The sequence below is a fragment of the Pseudopipra pipra genome, chromosome 25 (assembly GCF_036250125.1).
Source record: "Pseudopipra pipra isolate bDixPip1 chromosome 25, bDixPip1.hap1, whole genome shotgun sequence".
Classification (NCBI taxonomy): domain Eukaryota; kingdom Metazoa; phylum Chordata; class Aves; order Passeriformes; family Pipridae; genus Pseudopipra; species Pseudopipra pipra.
Window position 1 is genome coordinate 582,186 of NC_087573.1, and position 19,857 is coordinate 602,042.

The following is a 19,857-nucleotide window of genomic DNA, read 5'->3' on the forward strand; positions in this document are numbered from 1 at the left end:
TCTCTTCCTCCTGCCAGGACCTGAGTGCTGCTGCCGCTCTTTGTTATTCAAACACTGGTTTAATGGCTGGGACATGCTGAAAATGAAAATAAGGCGACTTCCATCTCGCGCCGCCGCTGACCTTTAAGTGTGGGTGACTCTGCTCGGGGGCTCAGTGAAGCTCTGCTGCCTGTGCCCATTCTCTGGGGAATGGCACTTGCTGGAGCTCTGCTCCTGCTTGGCCCTATGTTGCTGTGCCACTTGTGTCCCCCTTGGTGCTCCCTCAGCACAGGGACACTGGTGTGAAGTGCTGGGAGCTGGAACGGGGGATGTCCCCTCCCTGCGGGCAGCGGGGGCAGTTGTGCTGCTGTCTAAAGCACCCTCTGAGTGCTCTGGTTTCTGAATTGCTGAAGTGCTTCTCTGGGATGGCTGCAGCACATCTTGGGGGGGGTGTAGCATATTTGGGAGGGCTGTACCATATCCAGTGAGCGGTGATGGCACAGGATCAACTAGAAAGTCCAACAGGATGAGGAGAAAATACAAGTCCTGCCGAGTCCTGGCTGGGAGGGGGCACAGCAGCCCCCCTAGTTTTCCCTGGGAGCCTGGTGCAGCCCATTCTGTCCTGTGACCAAACACACAGCAGGGGTGGCTGTTCCTGTCTCTGGATGATGCTGTCCTTGCCACGGTCCCTTGCCACATCCCACACTCCCTCCTGTGCACCTCTCCCTGTTCCATCCCTGCTCTCCGTTGCACAGCCCCCAGCCCTCCCTACCAGGCTGGTCCTGCCCCTCCCTGACAGGGCTTTTCTCGCTCCTGTGCTACATAAATAAATAACAGGTCCTTCGTTAGCTGCCGCTGCCTAATTAAAGCTGTACATCAGTAGAACAACTTGCAGATGCGGCATCCTCTGTCCAAGCTGGTTTCATCACTCCTCATCGCTCTGCCTGCAGAAAATCCTTCCCCCAAGCCGGTGCTCTCGGCTCTGTGTGATAGCATCTCTCTGGCGTCACTGCCAGAGCGCTCCGGCACGTTCCAGCTCCTTCCCACCCCTCACTGCTGGCTTTCCAGCCCCAGCTCTACCCACTGTCTCCTGAACCACCACAGCGGGGATGGTGCGAAGAAACCAGATCCGTGTCCTGTGAGTGTGATCCCCAAAAACCTGCGTCAGGGTTTGGGGGGCGTTTTCCATCCCCATCCAGAAAGAGCTGTGACAGGATGGAGCCCAAGTGCTCAGCCAGGTTGAGGAGCATCCTTGGCCAGAGGATGGACTTGACACGTGCCAGGGCACTTTGAGAGGCTTGTTTTCTCCGTGTCAGTGAGTGCAGCCGCTCTCCTCAGCGCAGGAGTGTTGTACAACATGAATAATTCACCTGGGGACGGTGCTGCCTGTGGTGTGTGCGGCACAGCCACGGGCACTTGGCACCTGCAGGCACACGAGGTTGTGCTGCCTGGGGCTGGGGGTGCAGAGCAGGATCAGCCCCTGGTGCTGAGCCCCCCGGCTCGTGTTGGGGTGCCCGAGGCTCTGGGGGCAGGAGGGATGCTGCGTTTGGCACACGCTTCCCCACGAGGTGGGTGAATAACCTTCACCAGGTGGGAAGGTGGCAGCCGGCTGGGGACGCTCTGATTAATCACCCCCTCCTGCCACTTCAGTTCCTTGCTCTTCGCTGGGTTTATTTAAACAAATTGCAGCTACCTGGCTCCCCTGGGCTGCCCTGGCCCCACAGCCCTGAGCTGTTCCCTGGGCACGGCTCGGTGAGGAGGAGTGGGAGGCCGAAGGGACAGTGTCGAAGGGCAGCATCCTCCTGCACCTGCTGTGCTTCCCAGGGCTCTATTTTTACCTTACTGCTCCCCGAGGAGATGCTGAGGGCTGGCCCCTGGCTCAGCACTGGGCCAAGGAGAAGGGGCAGCAGGACAGAGCTGCAGCTCCTCTGCTCCGATGCCCGACCAGCCCCGCTCAGCCCTCGCTGCTCCAGCCCCTGCGGTGCTTTACGCTCTCCCTAATTAAAAGCTGCCATCCAAATGGCTCGATGATGGAAATTCTAATTAAATCAATTCCATCTTGTCAGTGAACCAGAGGTTTGCATAAGATATGCATGAAATTAATAATTATGGGTAGGGAATTGGCTGTTCCCGACCCTGTTTCTGGGATGGGGGGGCTGGTGCAGGAGCCCCTGCTCGTGGGGTGCTCCTGACAAGTGTGCCCAGCTCTGGCTCTGCAATGGCCCTGTTGGTTTGGGGTAATTCCCTCCTGGCTGCTCAGGCCGGTGTTCTGATCGATGGGTTGAGCCTTAGCTGGGATGTGCTGAAATTGCTGCCTTTGATTCTCCCCAGGCTGGGGGATTCTGTCCCACACTGGTGGAGAAAAGGCCGCAGCAGCTCCTGAGCCGTGTTAATGATGGGTGACAGTGACGGGCACAAAATCCAGCTTTTCCAGCACATTGGAAGTCAATCACACCAGTGCATTGATCCAGGACGCTGGGGGAGCAGGATGACATCCTGAACCCTGGCTCCCACCTGCTCTCTTATCCCAAGGGACATTTCTCCAGGCTGGGGGTGCTTCTGGATGATGCCGATTCTGGTTTTTGGTTCAAAAAAAGAGGAGGAAGGAGATTTTATCCCCTGCCCTGGGATTACTCCCCACTCTGACTCACAATGAATTCTTGGGGTGCAGGAGAGCTTTCCTGCCCCCTCCTCAACCTGGTGCTTGTTCTAGGCTGGAGATGAGCCAGGCAAGGGACTACCAGTGGCCAAATATGCAGCTGAGATATATTTCCAGCTCCCCCTTCCTGCCATATCCTTCTTTCTAAGAACCTTGAATTCCCTGCCTGCATTTTGCTTTTATGGACCTAAAAGGACTTTTGTCTTTTATCTGAGAAAATAGCTGGTGCCAGGAGTTGGGCTATCAAAAAGGCAGAGGGGGAAAAGGCAGAAGAAATCTATGAAATGGTCATTTGGGAACTGGTGTTTTATTTTCACTTTCATCCAAGGCAGAGGAGCGAGAGAAAAAAAAGCTCTTTTCTTTTGTTTATTAAAATACAGCTTCCAGTTTGTAGCCTGTGGATCAACAGGTATTTTCTGGGCTTTGTTTTCCAGCTGAGGTTGGAGCAGGATGGGCAAGCCCGAGGTTGATCCCAGACCACCTGAGCTTGGATGGGGTGGTGCTGGCATGGGGAATAGCTGGGAAGCCTCTTTCACCAGTGCCCTGTGCAGAAGGCAGGGGTCTGTTTTGGTTAAACCAAAACACTTCTCAGGGGAAAAATCACTGGGAAAGGATCCTCTGGAAGGGCAGGGTTGCATCCCTGCCTCCAAATCACCTCTGAGGTGGGCACTGCTGCCTCCTGTCCCGGTGGTGTGGGCACCCTGCAGGCACTGCCTCCGTCCTGAGCCCGTGTGGGTCCTGCGGGCACGGCAGGAGGGAGGGAGGAGCGGGCTGGGAGCAGCCCCCCCTGCCCGCGGGATGAGTGATTGCCAGGCGGGCGCCTCACCTGCTGAGCAGAATTTTAATCGAGTCTCAGGCACCGGCTCCAGTCACAGATCCCCAACGAGCAGATCAGAGCCCCTCGGAACGGAGCACAAAGCAGATTGTCACAGGGAGTAATCCTATTTGTGCCTTGATAAAGATTCCTTCCTCTCCCACTCCTTCTCCATCTTTCCTTTTTTCATCTCCTATTTCTCAGGCAGGTAGAAGGGTGGCTGCTCCTTTCCAGGGGCCTTTTAGCATTCAGGTGGAGTCATGGGTTTATAACACAGGAATTGCATTTAACAGAGAGAGAGGCAGGAGTGGGAGAGGGGAAATAACAGAGAAACAAAGGAGAAACTGGGAGCTGCAGGAGTGGAGGAGGATGGAGTGGGTTCTGGGGCCGGGAGACCCAGGAGGATCTGTGGGATTGCCCTGGTGCCCATCTCTTTATCCTCGGGATGCTGTGCCCCAGCAGGGCTCCCAGAAAGCTGGCTGGATTTTATAACACAAACTAGGGTGTGTTATAACACAGTTATAACAAAGACCCCAAACCTCCCCCTGGCCCCTGCAAGCCCACCCAGGTGTCTCTGCTGCTGGGAATTGGCTGACTGCTTATTGGGGAGGGGCACTGGGTGAGGCAGCCTGAGCTGATTTGGGCATCCCAGTGCCTGCTCAGCCTGGAGGATGACTGGGATCCTTCACAGTCCCCTGTGGTTCTGGCAGCTGCAATTACTGAATTATTCCTAAGTGGATCAGAGGGAACAGGAGAGGAGTCCTGGAAGAGCTTGGGATCATGCTCTGCACCCGCTCACCCCTGAGGCACGGGGTGGTTTGGGGTCAGTAATGCCCTGGGCTGTTCCTCCTCTGTTTTCTCTGTCCTGCAGTAAAGCAGCACCTGCAGGAAGGTGAGAGGGTGGTGGGTGGCCAAAGCCTTCCCTAGGATGCACCAGCTCCAGGCAGCCCTGCTGCCCTGTGGCTCCAGTCCCTGCCATTATTTAAAACCTTGCCATTATTTAAAACCAGGTTTGGGGCAGGGCTCTGCCAGCCCTTGCTGCACCTGGGGCAGATACCTGCTGGGGACTGGGATGGGGAGACGGTGGATGGGGCTGTCTGGATACTCGGGATGTCTTTGGGAGGGAGCTTCAGGCTGGTGGTGAGAACCTGGGCTTGATAATTTAATAAGCCTTTTCCATCTTGAAGATAAATGAGGATGTGTGGTGTGGTTTGGAGATGGAAAGTGCTGTGTAAGTGTTAAACATCGCCCGATCCTGCGCTGTTAATCACCCCGTGCACTGCGGGAGGGGCGGCGGATCTGGTTCATTTACAGGGCTTATTTATGGCTTGGGTGGGCAGGACCCGGCAGGGGGGTTGGATCTGTCCTTCCTGGGGGAGGAAGCCGAAAGGAGTCCTTGGCAGTGCTGGCCAGGGCAGAATTTGGGTTTTCTCTTTGGCCTTTTCCACGCCAGGCACATCCGATGCTCAGGGAGCCCCTCTGGGGTCCTGCTGGGTGTCCCTGAGCTGCGGGTGGTCCCCAAGCCCCGATGTCTCCCGGAGCCCCCCCTGCCCACCTGGTGGCTCGTGCTCCACCTGACCCACGGTCTTCCTCCACTCCCACCTCCCTCTCCCTCAGATCAGGGCTTTGGGAGCAAGGGCCAGGGGAGGGCATCGCTGTGGGGTGGAGATCACCTGCTGCCCCTGATGCTTTGCCTTTCCCTCCTCCACCCCAGATCCCCCAGATCAGCTACGCCTCCACCGCGCCCGACCTGAGCGACAACAGCCGCTACGACTTCTTCTCGCGCGTCGTCCCGTCGGACACGTACCAGGCCCAGGCCATGGTGGACATTGTCAAAGCCCTCAAGTGGAATTACGTCTCCACCCTGGCCTCTGAGGGCAGCTACGGGGAGAGCGGCGTGGAGGCCTTCATCCAGAAATCCAGGGAGGATGGTGAGTGGATTTCTCCTGGGATGGGAGCAGCTGTGGCTGGAGGAGAAAAGGCAGTGGATGGGGTGGAGGGAACACGTGAGCTCCCTGTGCTGAGCTGGGATGTGTTTGGGGTGATGAATAGGGTGGGTGGTGCAGTTTGGGGCATGACCCCAGAGCAGTGCTGGTTTTGGGGCTGCTGTGCTGATTGCAAGGACAGTGAGGTGGCCAGGAAGGATTCAAGCTTTCTAGCAAGGGTTGGGACCGGCAATACTGGGCTTCCCTCTGCAGGGCAGGCTGCTTTTGGGAAGCATCTCAAGATCCCATTCCCTGCTCCCCAGGAGACCTCAATTCCTCCAAGCTGATCCCTTCCCTCTGCATCTGAGCCACGCGCTGGGCATCTTCCAGAACAAAAGGCTTTTACGAATATTCCCAGGTTTTAACAGAAAATAAAGTTGGCACTACCGTGCAAGTTGCCCAATTTTAGTGGAATTATCCCTGAGGGCAGGTGCTTTAATTTGTCTGTGAGCTTTGGACAGGCAGAAAGTCCATGCTCAGCAAAACTCTTTGGGAGGATTTGTCTAGAGCCAGAAAGCGTTTTGCTGATGGGAGCTCTGGGATGCTTAAGGGGGATTAGCAGCCTCGGGAGCAGTGGGGGAGCTTGTGGGTACCTGAGCATCAACCCTGGGGCAGCTGGGATGGGTGAGGAGCCCTGGGAATTGCTGCTGCAGGCACTCTTACTGTGCACTTGGAGCTGCCCCACGGAGGGCTGGCACAGCACTGGGGTCCCTCCTGGCTCTGGCAGCACCTCACCTGTGCAGCATCACGTGCACAGGGTGAGATGGGAGCTAAAGGGTGTTTTTTGAGGCAGTTAAAACCCTGCAGCGCTCAGGCTGCTGCCTATTACTGGCTTAAGTGTGTCTGAATGGCACATTAGGTTCTGGCAAAGTCGGTGGGACACCAGCCTATCTGGAGCCAGTCAAACTGTGTTATGGCCTTATAAATGGATAAAGGGAATAAAAACTTCCAGGTGACGAGCTCCTAATCAAAGCCCTATAAATAGGAACAGCGTTAATTCCGTCTCGCGCGCCCTGGCACTGGAACCAGCCACGCTTTTAGTATGCAGAGAAACCCATCTGGGGATCCAACCTGGGAGCTGCTCTTCAGGATTTTCACTTGAAAAGCAGAATATTTTCATGGGGCTGTGGTTTTCCAAGAAGGAGCGCGTGGGGATGCTCCGGAGCAGCTGCTGCAGGGGGTGTGTGAATCTGGGGTGCAGAGGTGCTGCTGGGGGTGTGTGGATCTGGGTGCAGAGGTGCTGCAGGGGGTGTGGATCTGGGTGCAGAGGTGCTGCAGGGGGTGTGGATCTGGGGTGCAGAGGTGCTGCTGGGGGGGTGTGGATCTGGGTGCAGAGGTGTGCTGAGGGTGTGTGGATCTGGGGTGCAGAGGTGCTGCTGAGGGTGTGTGGATCTGGGGTGCAGAGGTGCTGCTGGGGGTGTGTGGATCTGGGTGCAGAGGTGCTGCTGGGGGTTGTTTGGTGCCTGGCAGGTCTGGGGGAGTGGCTGGAGGATGCTCTGCTGCCCCATCCATGGGTGCAGCCCCCCGGGGGTCCACGTGGCCAGGAGCACAGGCAGGATTCAAACCCGTGCTCCTCCTCCATCAGGCACCAGTTAAGGAGCAGTGGTTGTGCCTTGTGGTCCTGCTGCAGCACAAGCACTTCTCCTTCGAGATACCTGTGGTTGCCACAAACTCCTCTACCCAGATGTTAACGATCTGACAGCGTAATTGCAGAGTAAACGAGTGTACATGGAGCTGAAACAGCCCCGTGTTAATCCAGGGCTGAGAGAGTCCTGTAATTTGTGTATCCACATAACCCAACGATTATGTGCATTAGTGATAATTTAGTTATCAAAAAGCATAATTCCCCAGTGACTGCAGTGTAGCAGTGGTGTGAGGGCAGCCCAGTGGTGACGCCACGTTCCTGATGCGCTGCAGGAACAGATATTTGTAAGAGCTGTCGTGTGCCAGCCTGAGCACAGGACCTGGGTGGGCCCTGACCTGCTCTCTGGAGCATCTCCCATGGGGGCGAGTGCCATGGCTTGGCCTCAGATCCTCAGTGAATAATGGCAAGGCTGGACTGAGAACATGGTTTTTCTTTTCTTTCCTTTTTTTTCCCTTTTTTTTTTATCTGAATCCCCCCCAGCCCTGCCCTCTGTGGTGGTGGCTGCCAGGCTGGAGGAAGAGCCAGGCTGTGCCCACTTCACCTGTCTGTCTTCCCCTTTGCAAAGGGCTCTGCTGACACCAAAACCAGTGTGGATCCACTGGGAAGGATCCGTCCCCTCAGTGATAGCTGGGTTGGATATGTTTGGCTCTCAGTTGCATTTCTCCAGCAGCCTAAAGGGTCCTGTGATTTATTGCTGCTCCAGGGGCCTCAGCCTGTCAGAGGGATGGAAAGGGCTGTCAGCTGAGGGAGGATCTGACCTGTGCCAGGGGCTCTCCAGCTGTTGGTCAAGCAGTGGAGATTATCTGTGCAGGGGTGTTTATGCTGGGGGAACAGCCAGTCCCAGCCCAGCCCCTGTCCCAGCCCCAGCAGCGACCACGCTGGCTCTGCCCAGGGCGTTCTGCACCAGCCCAGCTCAGGGGGAGCATCTCCCCACTCTCATCCCCACAGCGCTCGGCTTCATTTCTCATGCCAAGCCTGAGCTTCAGAGTCGGGTTTTATTTCCATCAGGCAATAATGCTCATTGCTGTCGTTAGCAGCTCGCACTCAAGCTGTTTGCTTTCTGATGCATTATCAACTTGACCTTCAGTTTCAATTTTTAGCAAAGCCTCACGTTGAAGCTTCACATCGCAGAGCAAAGTGTTTCTGCTCGAGGCTCAAACCGACCTCCAATGACGAGGGGGGAAGAAACTCACCCTGCAGATGGGTTATTCTTGCAGCTGGGGCTGGCCCTGGGCTACCACAACACACTGACCCGTCTGGCTGTTATATCTTTATTTATATATCTTTATATCTCTATGCATATTGCACTTACTCTGGCGATGATGCTGTTGGCCCCTGGCGATTGCTGGTGGCTGCACTGGTGGCTGGAGGGTCCTTACTCACTAGAGTGCTGGTTTTTTGGGTGCCAGAATTGCAGAGATGTTAAGACTGCAAAGGACGAGAATTCTTCAGCCATTTCTGAGTGTTTTAAGTGCTCCCCCAAAGCATCCTGCTCCCAAAAAACATCCTGCATAGGCAGTGGGTGTCAGCTGGATTTCCCTTGGGCACCAAGGTGCACAGCAGGGCCAGCATCGAGGTGTCCCTGGTGTCCCCACCTTCAGCCCTTCTGTCCAGCACCTCCCCATGCCCCTGACCCCTGGCATCCTTTGGGTGGTTGGATAGACACATCTGCAGCCCTTTGGCTCTGGGTGGTTGATGTCTCTGCTGTCACTGAGCTCTCAGAGATGAGGAATTGGATTGATGTTTATGTAACAGAGCTGGTGAGCACAGCGTGTTGTGCTGTGTGTTGGAATGTGCAGTGCTGGGTTTGTGAAGAGGGGAATATTTCCAGCCCAATACAGGACTCCTTAGTCATGTGTCTGGATCAATTTTACTGTCGTTTCCCCCCTCTATTGTTTTATCCTTCACTGAGTTTTCTATATTTTTAGTTAAGAGCCTGATGTATGTTTATGATGCATTTGCTCATCCCCATGTGACATCCCTGGCTGTCTCTTTCTGGTTTTAGCTGGGTTCATTACTTTTGGTTGATGCACCAGGATGTTGCCCCCAAAAAGCCACTCCCAGGTCTTAAGGCAGGAGGTTTGACCACAGCATATCGGTCTCACCACGCGTGGGAGCTTTGCCTCCATGAAGACACAGATCCGTGTTCCTAATGACTTCCCCTTTAATGAGTTGGTTCCTGGAGGCTTTGAAGTCACAAGAATAATGAATCCTGGAGCAGGGGAACAGCCCATTGCTCCCAATTAAGACTCTGGGCTTGGGAATCTCATGTGAAGGGCTGGGGTTGGGACGGGAGCCAGGGGTGGGCACGGGAGCCATGCGGGTGCTGCTCACAGAAGGCCACTGCTGCTGGGCTGTGCAGAGCCCAGTCCCTCCTCAGGGTGCCCAGGACTGCTCGGGGTGCCCATCCTGGCGGGGGGAACATGCACATTGCTGTTCCCAGCTCGGCTGGGCCAGGTCCCCCTTACCCAGGTCCCTGCTCACCCCGTGCTCGGCAGCCGCCGGCTCTGCGGGAACCCTGGCACAACCCCCTGAGTGCTGGGGCAGTCAGTGCCAGCAAAAGCTAATTAGCCACCTGCAATCAGGAGGGGAACCCGGAGTGGCTGCACTCCCACTGAGCCATAATGGTGGAGATTAAACCCTGCCCCGTGTTTGACAACAGGCACTACCCCAGTGGCGTGAGGAGAGTCCCCGGGGCCCTGGCGAGGTCCCCCCGGGCTGGGGACGATGCTGCTGGCAGGGACATGGCCATGTGCCTGAGGATGGTGCAGGCAGCCTTTGAAGGGGGAGTTTGGAGATGGCTCAGGTTGGGTTTGAGGCTGTTTCTTGCTGCAGGTGCCCTCTGTGCTGCCATCCATCAGGGACAGCAGGCACGGGATCTCAACTGAGCATCCTCCAACCCAGAACCTGCCTCCAAACTGCCTCCAGCAGCTGGTTGTGGGTTCTTACCCCCTTCTTGGAGGCTTTCCCCTCTATTCCTGCTCCTCTTGGCCTTTTCCCAAAACTGGGGGCGGAAAGGGGCCCCCATCCCTGACCTCCTGCCTTCTCCTGGAGTCACATCACACCTTCTCACGAGTCAGGGAGCAGTGCTGTGCCATCCTGCTGGAAGAGGGAGAGCGGTCGCCTCCTCCCCATCGCCTCCACCTCCTCACTTTGATTTCTTGCTTTAGAGGAGTGTTTTGACTAAATGGATTTTTGTGCGAAGACAGTGGGAGCATCGCTTGGCAAATCCCTTTCCTCTGCGGTGCCAGGGGCTGTGAATAATGCAGGTGCTGAGAGACAGGGCTCCCCAAAACACACAGCTCTGCCTCCCCCGGCCACTGCCTGCCGACCCCCCGCACCTCCTTTTCATTATTAACTTTTCATTAATTAAGAAGATAAAAACATTAAATGGTGCTGTCAGCGTCTGCTGTGGCAGAGAGGGGCTCCCAGGCCCTGCAGGCTCTTACCTGGAGGAGCTGCTTTCCTTGTTAGCTTGATTTAGTGGAGAAGCTGAGTAACGTGGTCATATCTGAATTGCCATCGATTTAGTCTCTTTTCTTGTTTATTTATGGGCTCATCTCCTCTGTCCCCACTCGTTGCTGTCTCAGGGAAGTCCTGAGGCTGGGTTTGCTCTGGCCGTGCTGGGAAGGGCCCGGTGGGCAGCTGCCAGGTGCCTTGAGCCCCCTGTCCCTGCATGGCACACTCACGAGTGCACACGTGTGCAGTGGCACGTGTCACAGCGGGGTTTGTGTCACGGTGTGGCCCTTCCTGCACTCCCTGTGCCCAGGGCCGAGCACACACAGCACGGGAGCCCTGGGGTGGTGGTGCCAGGGGGCATCAGGGCTGTGCCCGTGCCAGGGGGCATCGGGGTGTGCCCATGCTAGGGGGCACTCAGGGCTGTGCCCGTGCCAGCCCCACACTGCCATGTGTGTGCCATGCTCCTGCCTGGCTGTGCACAGGCTTTTGAAGGTTCTCCTGTTTGCAAACTGCTGCTTTTGTTGGATTTTCTCCATTTATTGCCGTGGAAACTGTAATTAAGCTGCAGGGTGGCCCCTGGCAGCGTGCCCTGCCCCCTGGCCTGGCCCGGGGCTGGGTGGTGACCGGGGGAGTGTCCGAGTGTCCCAGGGACGTTCCCGTCCTGCCGGCACTGCCTGACGCTGCCGGTCTCGCCTGGCTGATCTGTCTGTCCGGGTGTCTGTTTATCCAACTCCCTCCTCTCCATCCATCTGGCTCCCCATATGGGAAACAAACAGCAAATTGGCCCAATTTCTTACCATAGGAAAAAAAAAAAAAACAAAACCCCCTGAAAAGTGCTGGCCAGCAGGTTCAGGCTGGGGATGCTGTGCCCCCATCCCCACAGCCCCCCTTGCTGCCTGCTCAGCACCCAGCAGATCCCCCTTCTCTCCTTTTCTGGCTGCAAGGGGCCAAATTTTCAGTTTTTCTGCAGCCCCATGTAGGGACCAAACCCTCCCAGAGCCTGTCCCCATCCAGTCCTGCCCTGCTCCTCTCCAGGGCTGTGCACTGGGAATCTCTCCCTGCCCTGAGTGCTAATTATGCCGACCTTTGCTTAATCTGGGATCTGTTAGTGGCAGGAGGCATCAGCCGTGTCATTTACTATGCAAATTAAGACCATCAATTACATCCAGAAGGTCCCACAATGTTTAATTTTCACTCTCATCCCTCTCTTTATTGGCATCTGCAGAAATGCAGGAGCAGGAGGGCTCTGGCTTTCCGGAGCTGGGAGCCCAGCAGCCATGTGTGTGGGCTCTTCCAATTGCCAACTTCCCCTTATCTCTTTTAATTTTAATTACCTGCTTTTGCAATGGCCCCTTGAAAAGCTGGGCTGGAGCTCAGCCGGTGCCGCAGGGATGGGAATAAAACCCTCTGCAGGGTCTGGCTGCTGTCTCGGGGTGAGGGGCTCATCTGCTCTTCCCACGAGCTGGTTTTGCCAGAGTTTGACCATTCCATGTGCAGAACCCTTTGCAGCTCCTGGGCTGGGGAGGGGCTGGTGCTCGGAGCTGGAGCCCTGGGAAGAGGCTTTCCGGGGGGACGGGAGCTCCGGGGGTGTCTCAGTGCCGGGCTCTCTCTGCCGCAGGCGGGGTCTGCGTGGCCCAGTCCGTCAAGATCCCGAGGGAGCCCAAGCCAGGAGAGTTTGACAAGATCATCCGGCGCCTCCTGGAGACCTCCCACGCCCGGGCCGTCATCATCTTCGCCAACGAGGACGACATCAGGTGTGGAGGGGCCGGCCTGGCTGGGAGGGGTCTGGGGCAGGGGGGACTGACGGGACGTGTCTGCAGTGGGGAGAGGATGCCCCATGAATGAAGCGTGGCAGGGACACGGTCACGGCAGGGACCCACCAGAGCTGACCTCAGAGTGGCCACTTGGCCCATCATTGCCATCTAGCCACAGCCACACAGAGCTGAACAGAGGGAAAATCCACTTTCCGTTGGGTTTGGAAGCCGTGGCTGCCATGGCCCACTGCTTCCCAGCTGGACAGGGCTGGCCTGGGCAGGACCCAGGCACTGGTTCTGCTTTGCTGTGCAGCCCCAGCAGGGCAGAGGAACAGGTCTGGGGGACCTTCCAGGGACCCCCCCCCACTCTGCTGCCCAGCAGGGCTGGGGACGAGGCCACGCTCCGGGGTGAGGAGCTGCTCTGCGGGTGAAGAGGCGTCTGTGCCTCTGTTGTTTATGGAGCAGAATGATTCACATGGAGCTACCCCTGATTTCCTAAGTGTCTAATTTATTAATCAGCAAACATTATGTAAATGTGGGTAAACTGTGAGTTTAAATCAGTTTACATCAGATGTGCAAACGCTCCCAGTTTCCTCTTTCCTTCCTCAATAGAAATGTCTGTGGAGCTGCCATCAGGTGGGGGTGAGGGGGCAAGGGGGTTTACCTTGATGGGTAAATGGCAGGTCCCGTCACCAAGAGTCTAGAAATAGTTACCCATCCAAATGGGACTGCAGACCTGGGCAGTGGGGTTCCAAACCACCTGGCTTTAGCTTGGGCATGGGGTACTCCATAATCCTGACCCTCTTGCCAACTTGAGCTGTGGAGCCTGGAAGATGGGGATCAGGGCCATGCTGCTGGACAGGATGGACTGGGAAGGTAGTTGCTGGAATTCCTGCCTGGCTCAGACAGGGTATAAATCAGTGATGCCACAGGAATGTCCTGAGTTTGCCCCGGGGAGATCCTTCTCCTCCCAGGGACTGTGGGCAGCTGGAGGTGCTGCTCGTGCCTGGAGTGGTTCGTGGGCTGTGCCCGCCCTGTTGGATGTGCCCGGAGCTCGGAGCAGCCAGCAGAGCTCCCACTGCACGCCTGCCTCTTCCCATCTTGTCTTCACTCTCTGCTGGATTTCTATGGGCTTTTTTCCTTATTACGCATTTCAAACACCATCTGGACTTGAAATGATCAGCTCCGACGCGGGGGGTGAGTCACAACCTGCCTCTGCTCTGCACGGGGAGCTGCCCCGGGCCCGCTCCCGCACGGCCGGGGACCCTCCGACCCCGGGGGGACCCTCCGACCCCGGGGGGACAGCGAGCCCTGGGGGGACAGCGAGCCCTGGGAGGCAGAGCCCCGAGGGTCGGACCCAGGAACACTCCCTCCCATCCAGCATGGAGAGTTTCTGACCTGCTGGCGCCGGTGGGGTGGGCAGGAGTGTGTCTGACTGTCTGGCACGACGGGGGTGCTCAGCAGGACGGATCCTTCGGCATCTCCACCCCCAGCTGCTCCTCAGCTGCCCGGCTGAGCCCAGCAGAGCCCACCTCAGCTCCGTCCTGGCCACTGTCAGCACTGCCTGTTCCTCTCCCATGGCTGGTGATGCTGAGGAGCTGGAAGCACAGGCTCTCCCTGCTGCTGCTTTCCCTGCCTGCTGCAGCATAACCTGATTTTTTTTTTTTCTTTCTTAATGTTGGGTAATTAAGGGGAAATTCAATTACCAGTCAGCAAATATGCAAATGAGGTGGGAGAGGCAGCCCAGGCTATGAGGGCAGAGGGTGTGGGAGTTGAGTTGCACCATTTACTCCTGTCTATCCATATACACCAGATTGTGCCTGGTGCCAGCTGTGTGCCCGGAGCAGGAGATGGCACCGGCGCTGTGCCCTGCCCCGTGCCAGCATCCCCACTTCCCTGGGGACAGCCACGGAGCTGGTGCCCCAGCGCCTGCTGTTCTCTCCACAGAAGGGTGCTGGAGGCGGCCAAGAGGGCGAACCAGACGGGGCACTTCATCTGGATGGGCTCGGACAGCTGGGGCTCCAAAATCGCCCCGGTGCTGCACCTGGAGGAGGTGGCCGAGGGCTCCGTCACCATCCTGCCCAAGAGGGTCTCCGTCAGAGGTAGGGGCTGCGCTCGTGGGACCCTCAGTGACCCCCTGGGTTGGCTGCTCGCCCTGAGGGCAGCCCCATAACTGCAGGGTTTGCCTGTGAAATCATCACAGAATTGCAGAATGGTTTGGGTTTGAAGGGACCTTAAAGACCATCTGATTAGCTCTTGGTGAAGCTATGTTGGCTGGCACCAATCCCCTCCCTATTTTCCGTGTGCCACATTTTCCCTGCTCTTCCTTTTATCCCTGGCGTGCCTAGAGAAGTGTTTCTTGCTGCCCTCAATGTCCCAGAAATTTTCTGTGTTTTGGGTCTTCCCTGAGTGGGTTTTCCACTTGCAGCTCTGCCCAAGGGGTGCCTCGGACACAATCCCACCACACTCTGGTGTGTCCCCATCGCCCAGGAAACCCCCTTTCCCCTCTGTCTGGGGAGTTCAGGGACATGTTATGCATCTCTCTGCCATCCCAGGGATTTAGCCCCTCCATCCACTTTTCCCCGGGCAGGTTTCGACCGCTACTTCTCCAGCAGGACACTGGACAACAACCGCCGGAACATCTGGTTTGCTGAGTTTTGGGAGGATAATTTCCACTGCAAGCTGAGCCGGCACGCGCTGAGGAAAGGCAGCAGCATCAAGAAGTGCACCAGTAAGAGCTGCGGGGCTGCTGTGGGCGAGGGAGGGCTCGTGAGAGGGGTTGTGGTCCTGGTTGTGAGCGTGGTTGTTCCTGAGTGAACATCAAAGCCAGGTGGGGATCCTGGCAGAGCCTAATTCCAGGTGCCCGACCCCCTCCTTAAACCCCCCCTGTGCATTTTCAGCTATTTCCAGCCAAAAGAGGCTTTAGGGACGAATGCAGTAAACAAGGCAGTGGGGATCTGTCTTGCTGACAGCGCTGCTGTCAGGTGATGGTTGGAGGCTCGAGGAGGTGACATGTTTACTGAGAGATGGGAGAGATTTACTGCCTGCCTGGCACTGGCCGAAGACAGATAACGCCGCGGCGGCTCTCGGGCTGCGACGTGGCAGGACCTGGGGACATTTGCACGTCCCTCCATCCCCTTGGGAGGGATGTCTGTGGAAGCTGTGGTGTGCCATCGGATGGAGCTGGCTGTGCCTGGGAAGCTTATCATTAAGGGAGGTTTTTTTCCCCTGCTTTCACCACTGAGGATGAGTGGGATGGTGCTTCTACATCCTTGTCCTTGCTGGCATTCCCCAAATGTTCATCTGATGATCTGGGCTAATGCATAGGCGTGAGTTGGGTAAGCAGCAAGGGCATGCAAGGAAACTGGCCCATGGCCCTGGCCTTGGGTAGCCAAGAGCTCCTCATCCTTCCTGAGTGCATCACAAACCCCTCAGCACCAGGAGATGCATGAGCAGGTCCCAAGAACACTGATCTTCTCATCTTCACAGTGATGTAGCTTTTAAATGGGTGATATTTCAGGGCCAAGGTGTCAGTGGAGGCAGCTGAAGCCATGACGTGGCAAATGTCCTAGGAACTGTCTTTAAATTATCTGAACTTGTCAGCAAATAAACCATCTCCTGAGTGTTTGCTTGGCAGATAGAGCAGGGAACTAACACATGGTGAAGCAAATCACCTGCCCGTGCAGATCCGTGAGCTCCTGCCTCGCAGGGCTGATGCAAATGGCCCATTTGGGGCCGTTTTCTTCAGGTTTGGGTAGAGCCCAATTTGCCCAGAGAAGTGCCAGCTTTTCTTGGTTATTGCACCCCAAAAACCAGACTGAAGCATCCCACCCTGAGCAGGACAGCTCGTGGCTCCCATTCCTGTATGGGAGCCCTGGGAGGAAGGTGAGGGGTGAGGATTGGGGGGATGGAATCCTGATGGCAACTGCCTATGTTATCCCCGAGAGCAGCCCTAGCACCCATCATTTGTTTGCCATGAGCATCCCTTGTGGGGGAACCATCCCTGCTCCTGGATGGGCTCACCCAGCCCAAAAACATGGCCATGGGTGCTGGGTGCTGCCACCAGCTTCCATGAGATTTGGAGGTTCTCCATCCCCAGCTCCCTGGAGCAGCACTGTGAGTGACTTGGATTAACTCCTGCCAAAAGCCAGCACAGTGGTGTGATGGGAAGTGATGCTAATCCCTTCTCATCTGCCTGGAGAAGGGATCTGCATCCTCCTCCGAGGGGGCCGCGGAGCCTCGTCACGCACTTGAAAATTAATTACCAGCCCTGTAGAAGGATGCACGACCCTGCTATTATAATCAGCAGGTCACATCCCTTTCGTGGCCCTAATCTATTCGAGTTTGGCAGAGATTTATTGTCTCCATGTTGGGAACAAGCCTCAGCTGTCTGCTCCACATCTCCCCTCTGTGCACCAGCCTAATTCCCGTCTGGAAAGAGCATCTGGGGCCTGGGGCAAGGTGCCACAGATGGCCAGCCAGCCAGCCCCAGGGATGTTTCCTTATCTGCAGTGCTCAGCCTTGGCACCAGATCCAGCTTTCCCACAGCCCCAGGCTGATGCTCGCTGCAGGGCACAGGGATGTGTGGGATGAAAGTTCAGCCTCCACAGCCTGTGTTGTTGCAGTGGGTTGGATTTGGGGACCTCTGTGGGATTGAGCTGGCTGCTGGGAAGCAAAGTAGCTGTAAGGGACCAGCCCTGGGTCCTTTGTGTCCCCTGGGCAGGACAGTGCTGGGGGTGATGGCAGGGCTGGGACATGCCTATGGGCTCAGCTCCCCTGGACAGTCTATTACATCCCTTCCTTTAATGGGTAATTATCTTGACAAGACAGAGTGGCTTGTCTGCACCTTTGGAGATGAATGTGGGGAAGGGCTCAAAGTTGAGGGAGAAGATTAATGGCTCCTGTCAATAATGTGGAAGGAGGGATCACCTGGCAGGGTTTGCATGAGTAATCTCCACAATCCAAAAGTGTTTTTGTAACTTTGAAGGATGGGCTATGAGTTCACCTCCCTGATATCATCTTTTCCTGTCGGTCAGCTCGTTATCAATTCGCTTTAGTGTCATGTCAGTGGCACGTGTCACCTCCTCCTGGCACAGGGACCTCCGGCACAGCCCACGGGGCCGGCCCCTCTCAGCAGAGGTTTGCTCTGCACCCAGAGCCAGCTCCATCCCCCCCTCCCACAGCAGGGATGGAGGGGATCAGCACCCAATGCTTGCTTGTGCCTTTCTGTCCCCACCTGCACAGGCTGAGTGCCTGGTCCCCCGTGGCCCCCGTGAACCCCACCTCACATCAGGGCACATCTGAGCACGGCGGAGCCAGAGTTAATTCTGGACACCCTTGCACGACTTTCTAGGATGTGCTGCCCCTCTGGAGGAGGGAGGCTGTGCCCTTGGCTCTCTGACAAACCCTCCTTCCCGTTGGCTGTGGCTGGAGGTGGCGAGGGGGGGGCAGAGGCCGAGGCTGTGTCGTGGCAGTGCCCCCTGGGAGATGTTCTCTGGGCTGTAATTAACAGCATGTTACATTAAGCAGTGTCTTCTGCTAAGTGATTAACATGTTTCTGGTCCCATTAAGGGCAGTTATGGCAGGGATGAAGGCAGCTGTCACTGGTAATTGCCAGATCCTTGCAGGATCCTGTGAGCTGGGAAGGCTGTGGGGTCAGTGAGGCCAGAGGGTGGCAGGGGGTGACGAGGGGAGAAGGGGGACAGGAGGTGTTGGAAGTGAGATGGAGGACACATAGACAGTGGTGGATGCTGCCTGGGCATTCCTTGACACCACTGATAGAGACTGAGCCTGTGGGAGCTCCCAGGAGATGAAGGAGGTCAGTTCATGGGGGTGAGGGTGGGAAGTCAGTCACAGCCCAGTTGGGCACCTGGGAGTATGAGGACGGCCCATGGCACTGGGATGTGACATCCAAAGGCTCTGGGAAGCACAGCAGGGTGACAGCACCCACATTTTCAGGACTATGTTACAGGGAGGTTGGTTGGGTGTTTCCCCGGTGAATGTTTTTTGGCTGCACATCACCTGGGTTTTCAGTTTTGGGAACGGGGTTGGAGTTTCCAGCTGCTCCAGTCCAGGGTGGGCTTGTCTGCCAGGGACTGGGTGCAGCCCCAGGGGTTGGCTGGGGCGCAGGGAGATGGAACCTGCTTCCCCCTGTACCCGCAGACCGGGAGCGGATCGGCCAGGACTCCTCGTACGAGCAGGAGGGGAAGGTCCAGTTCGTCATCGACGCCGTCTACGCCATGGGACACGCTCTGCACAACATGCACAAGAACCTGTGCCCCGGCAAGGTCGGGCTGTGCCCCAGGATGGACCCGGTGGACGGGGTGGAGCTGCTCAAGTACATCCGCAACGTCAACTTCTCAGGTCTGTCGTGCCCGGGGCGGTGGCAGGAGCGGCCCCAGGGGCCGGGTGTCCCTGCTGGTCCCCCACTAAGGGTCACACAGCAGCACCCACAAGTTATTCATGTTGCCATTTGGCACCCACTGCACTGCAAATGAGGGGGGCAGAGGTGGGGCAGTTTCACAGCAGATCAGCAGATGAGGAGGTCTGAGCTTCCACATCTCCTGGGAGCCTTTGGAGTGTAACCCGGCACCAATCCTGCCCTCACCCGGGCATCCTGCCTGGGCTCTCCCCTTGCCTGCTCCCCCCCCACCTCCTTTCCTCCTACCTGGCAGAGGTCCCACTGAATCCTGCTGCTCTGCCCTTGTCTGTCTCAGATCTCCTCTGGAAATGCCATTTTCCCCTGCTGTATCTCCTTAATAAACATTTTCTGTCCTGTCCTCTTATTATTTCTATTTATCTCCACTCTGTGATCTCCTCCACAGTGTCTCTTCTATTTACTTTTCCCTCTTGCTTGATTTTTCACTTTCTTCCTTTCATTAGTGTTTATCTGCAGACTTCACTTGATTTAACTTTAAAGCTGCTTTTCCCCCTTTTTTAAAATAAGCAGTGAGGGGGGGGGAGTATCAGACCAGAGCCCCCTTGGACCCCATCCCCAGGACTCCCCATGCTGGGGGTGCTGTGGGTGCTGAGCCCCCCCTGTCCCACAGGCATTGCTGGGACCCCCGTGACATTCAACGAGAACGGGGACGCGCCGGGGCGTTACGACATCTACCAGTACCAGATCAGGAACTCCACCCCTGAGTACAAAGTCATCGGGCAGTGGACAGACCACCTGCACCTCAAGGTAAGGGCTCGCTGGTGCTGCACTGGGGCCCTGAACAGGCTGTGCTGAGGGGAGGTCCTGCAGGTTTCTCTTCTCACCAAGCAGGGTCTGCAAGCCCATGGGTGCAAAGTCAGGCAGACAAACATGGGGGGGTCAGAGGGGAGGGTGTACTGCAAGTACACACCTGTGCTTCAGCTGCAGTGACCCACCAGCACGTGTGACCATCCCCACGGGCTCCGGGCATCGGGCAGGGAAGAGAAGCCACAACAGAGCAGAAGGGGTTTTCTCAGAGAAGGAGGGACTTTGGTTTGGGTTTCTGATGTTGAATTTTCCCAAAAGGCCAGTGGAGAGCTTCATCACCACTCTATCCCCATGCCAGGTTGGGCGCTGATGGGGT

The 19,857-nt window shown here is 56.7% G+C and overlaps 1 protein-coding gene across 2 annotated transcripts in view; it reads left to right on the forward strand.

Moving 5' to 3' along the window:
- GRM4 (glutamate metabotropic receptor 4) overlaps nucleotides 1-19,857 on the forward strand; it is a 35,978-nt gene that overhangs the window by 8,632 nt on the left and 7,489 nt on the right. For both annotated transcript variants that reach the window (XM_064635805.1, XM_064635806.1), the window contains exons 3-8: nucleotides 5,167-5,383; nucleotides 12,160-12,295; nucleotides 14,243-14,397; nucleotides 14,886-15,026; nucleotides 18,458-18,658; nucleotides 19,345-19,481. In XM_064635805.1, coding sequence (XP_064491875.1) covers nucleotides 5,167-5,383; nucleotides 12,160-12,295; nucleotides 14,243-14,397; nucleotides 14,886-15,026; nucleotides 18,458-18,658; nucleotides 19,345-19,481 — 987 coding nt within the window. The remainder of the gene's footprint in view (nucleotides 1-5,166; nucleotides 5,384-12,159; nucleotides 12,296-14,242; nucleotides 14,398-14,885; nucleotides 15,027-18,457; nucleotides 18,659-19,344; nucleotides 19,482-19,857) is intronic.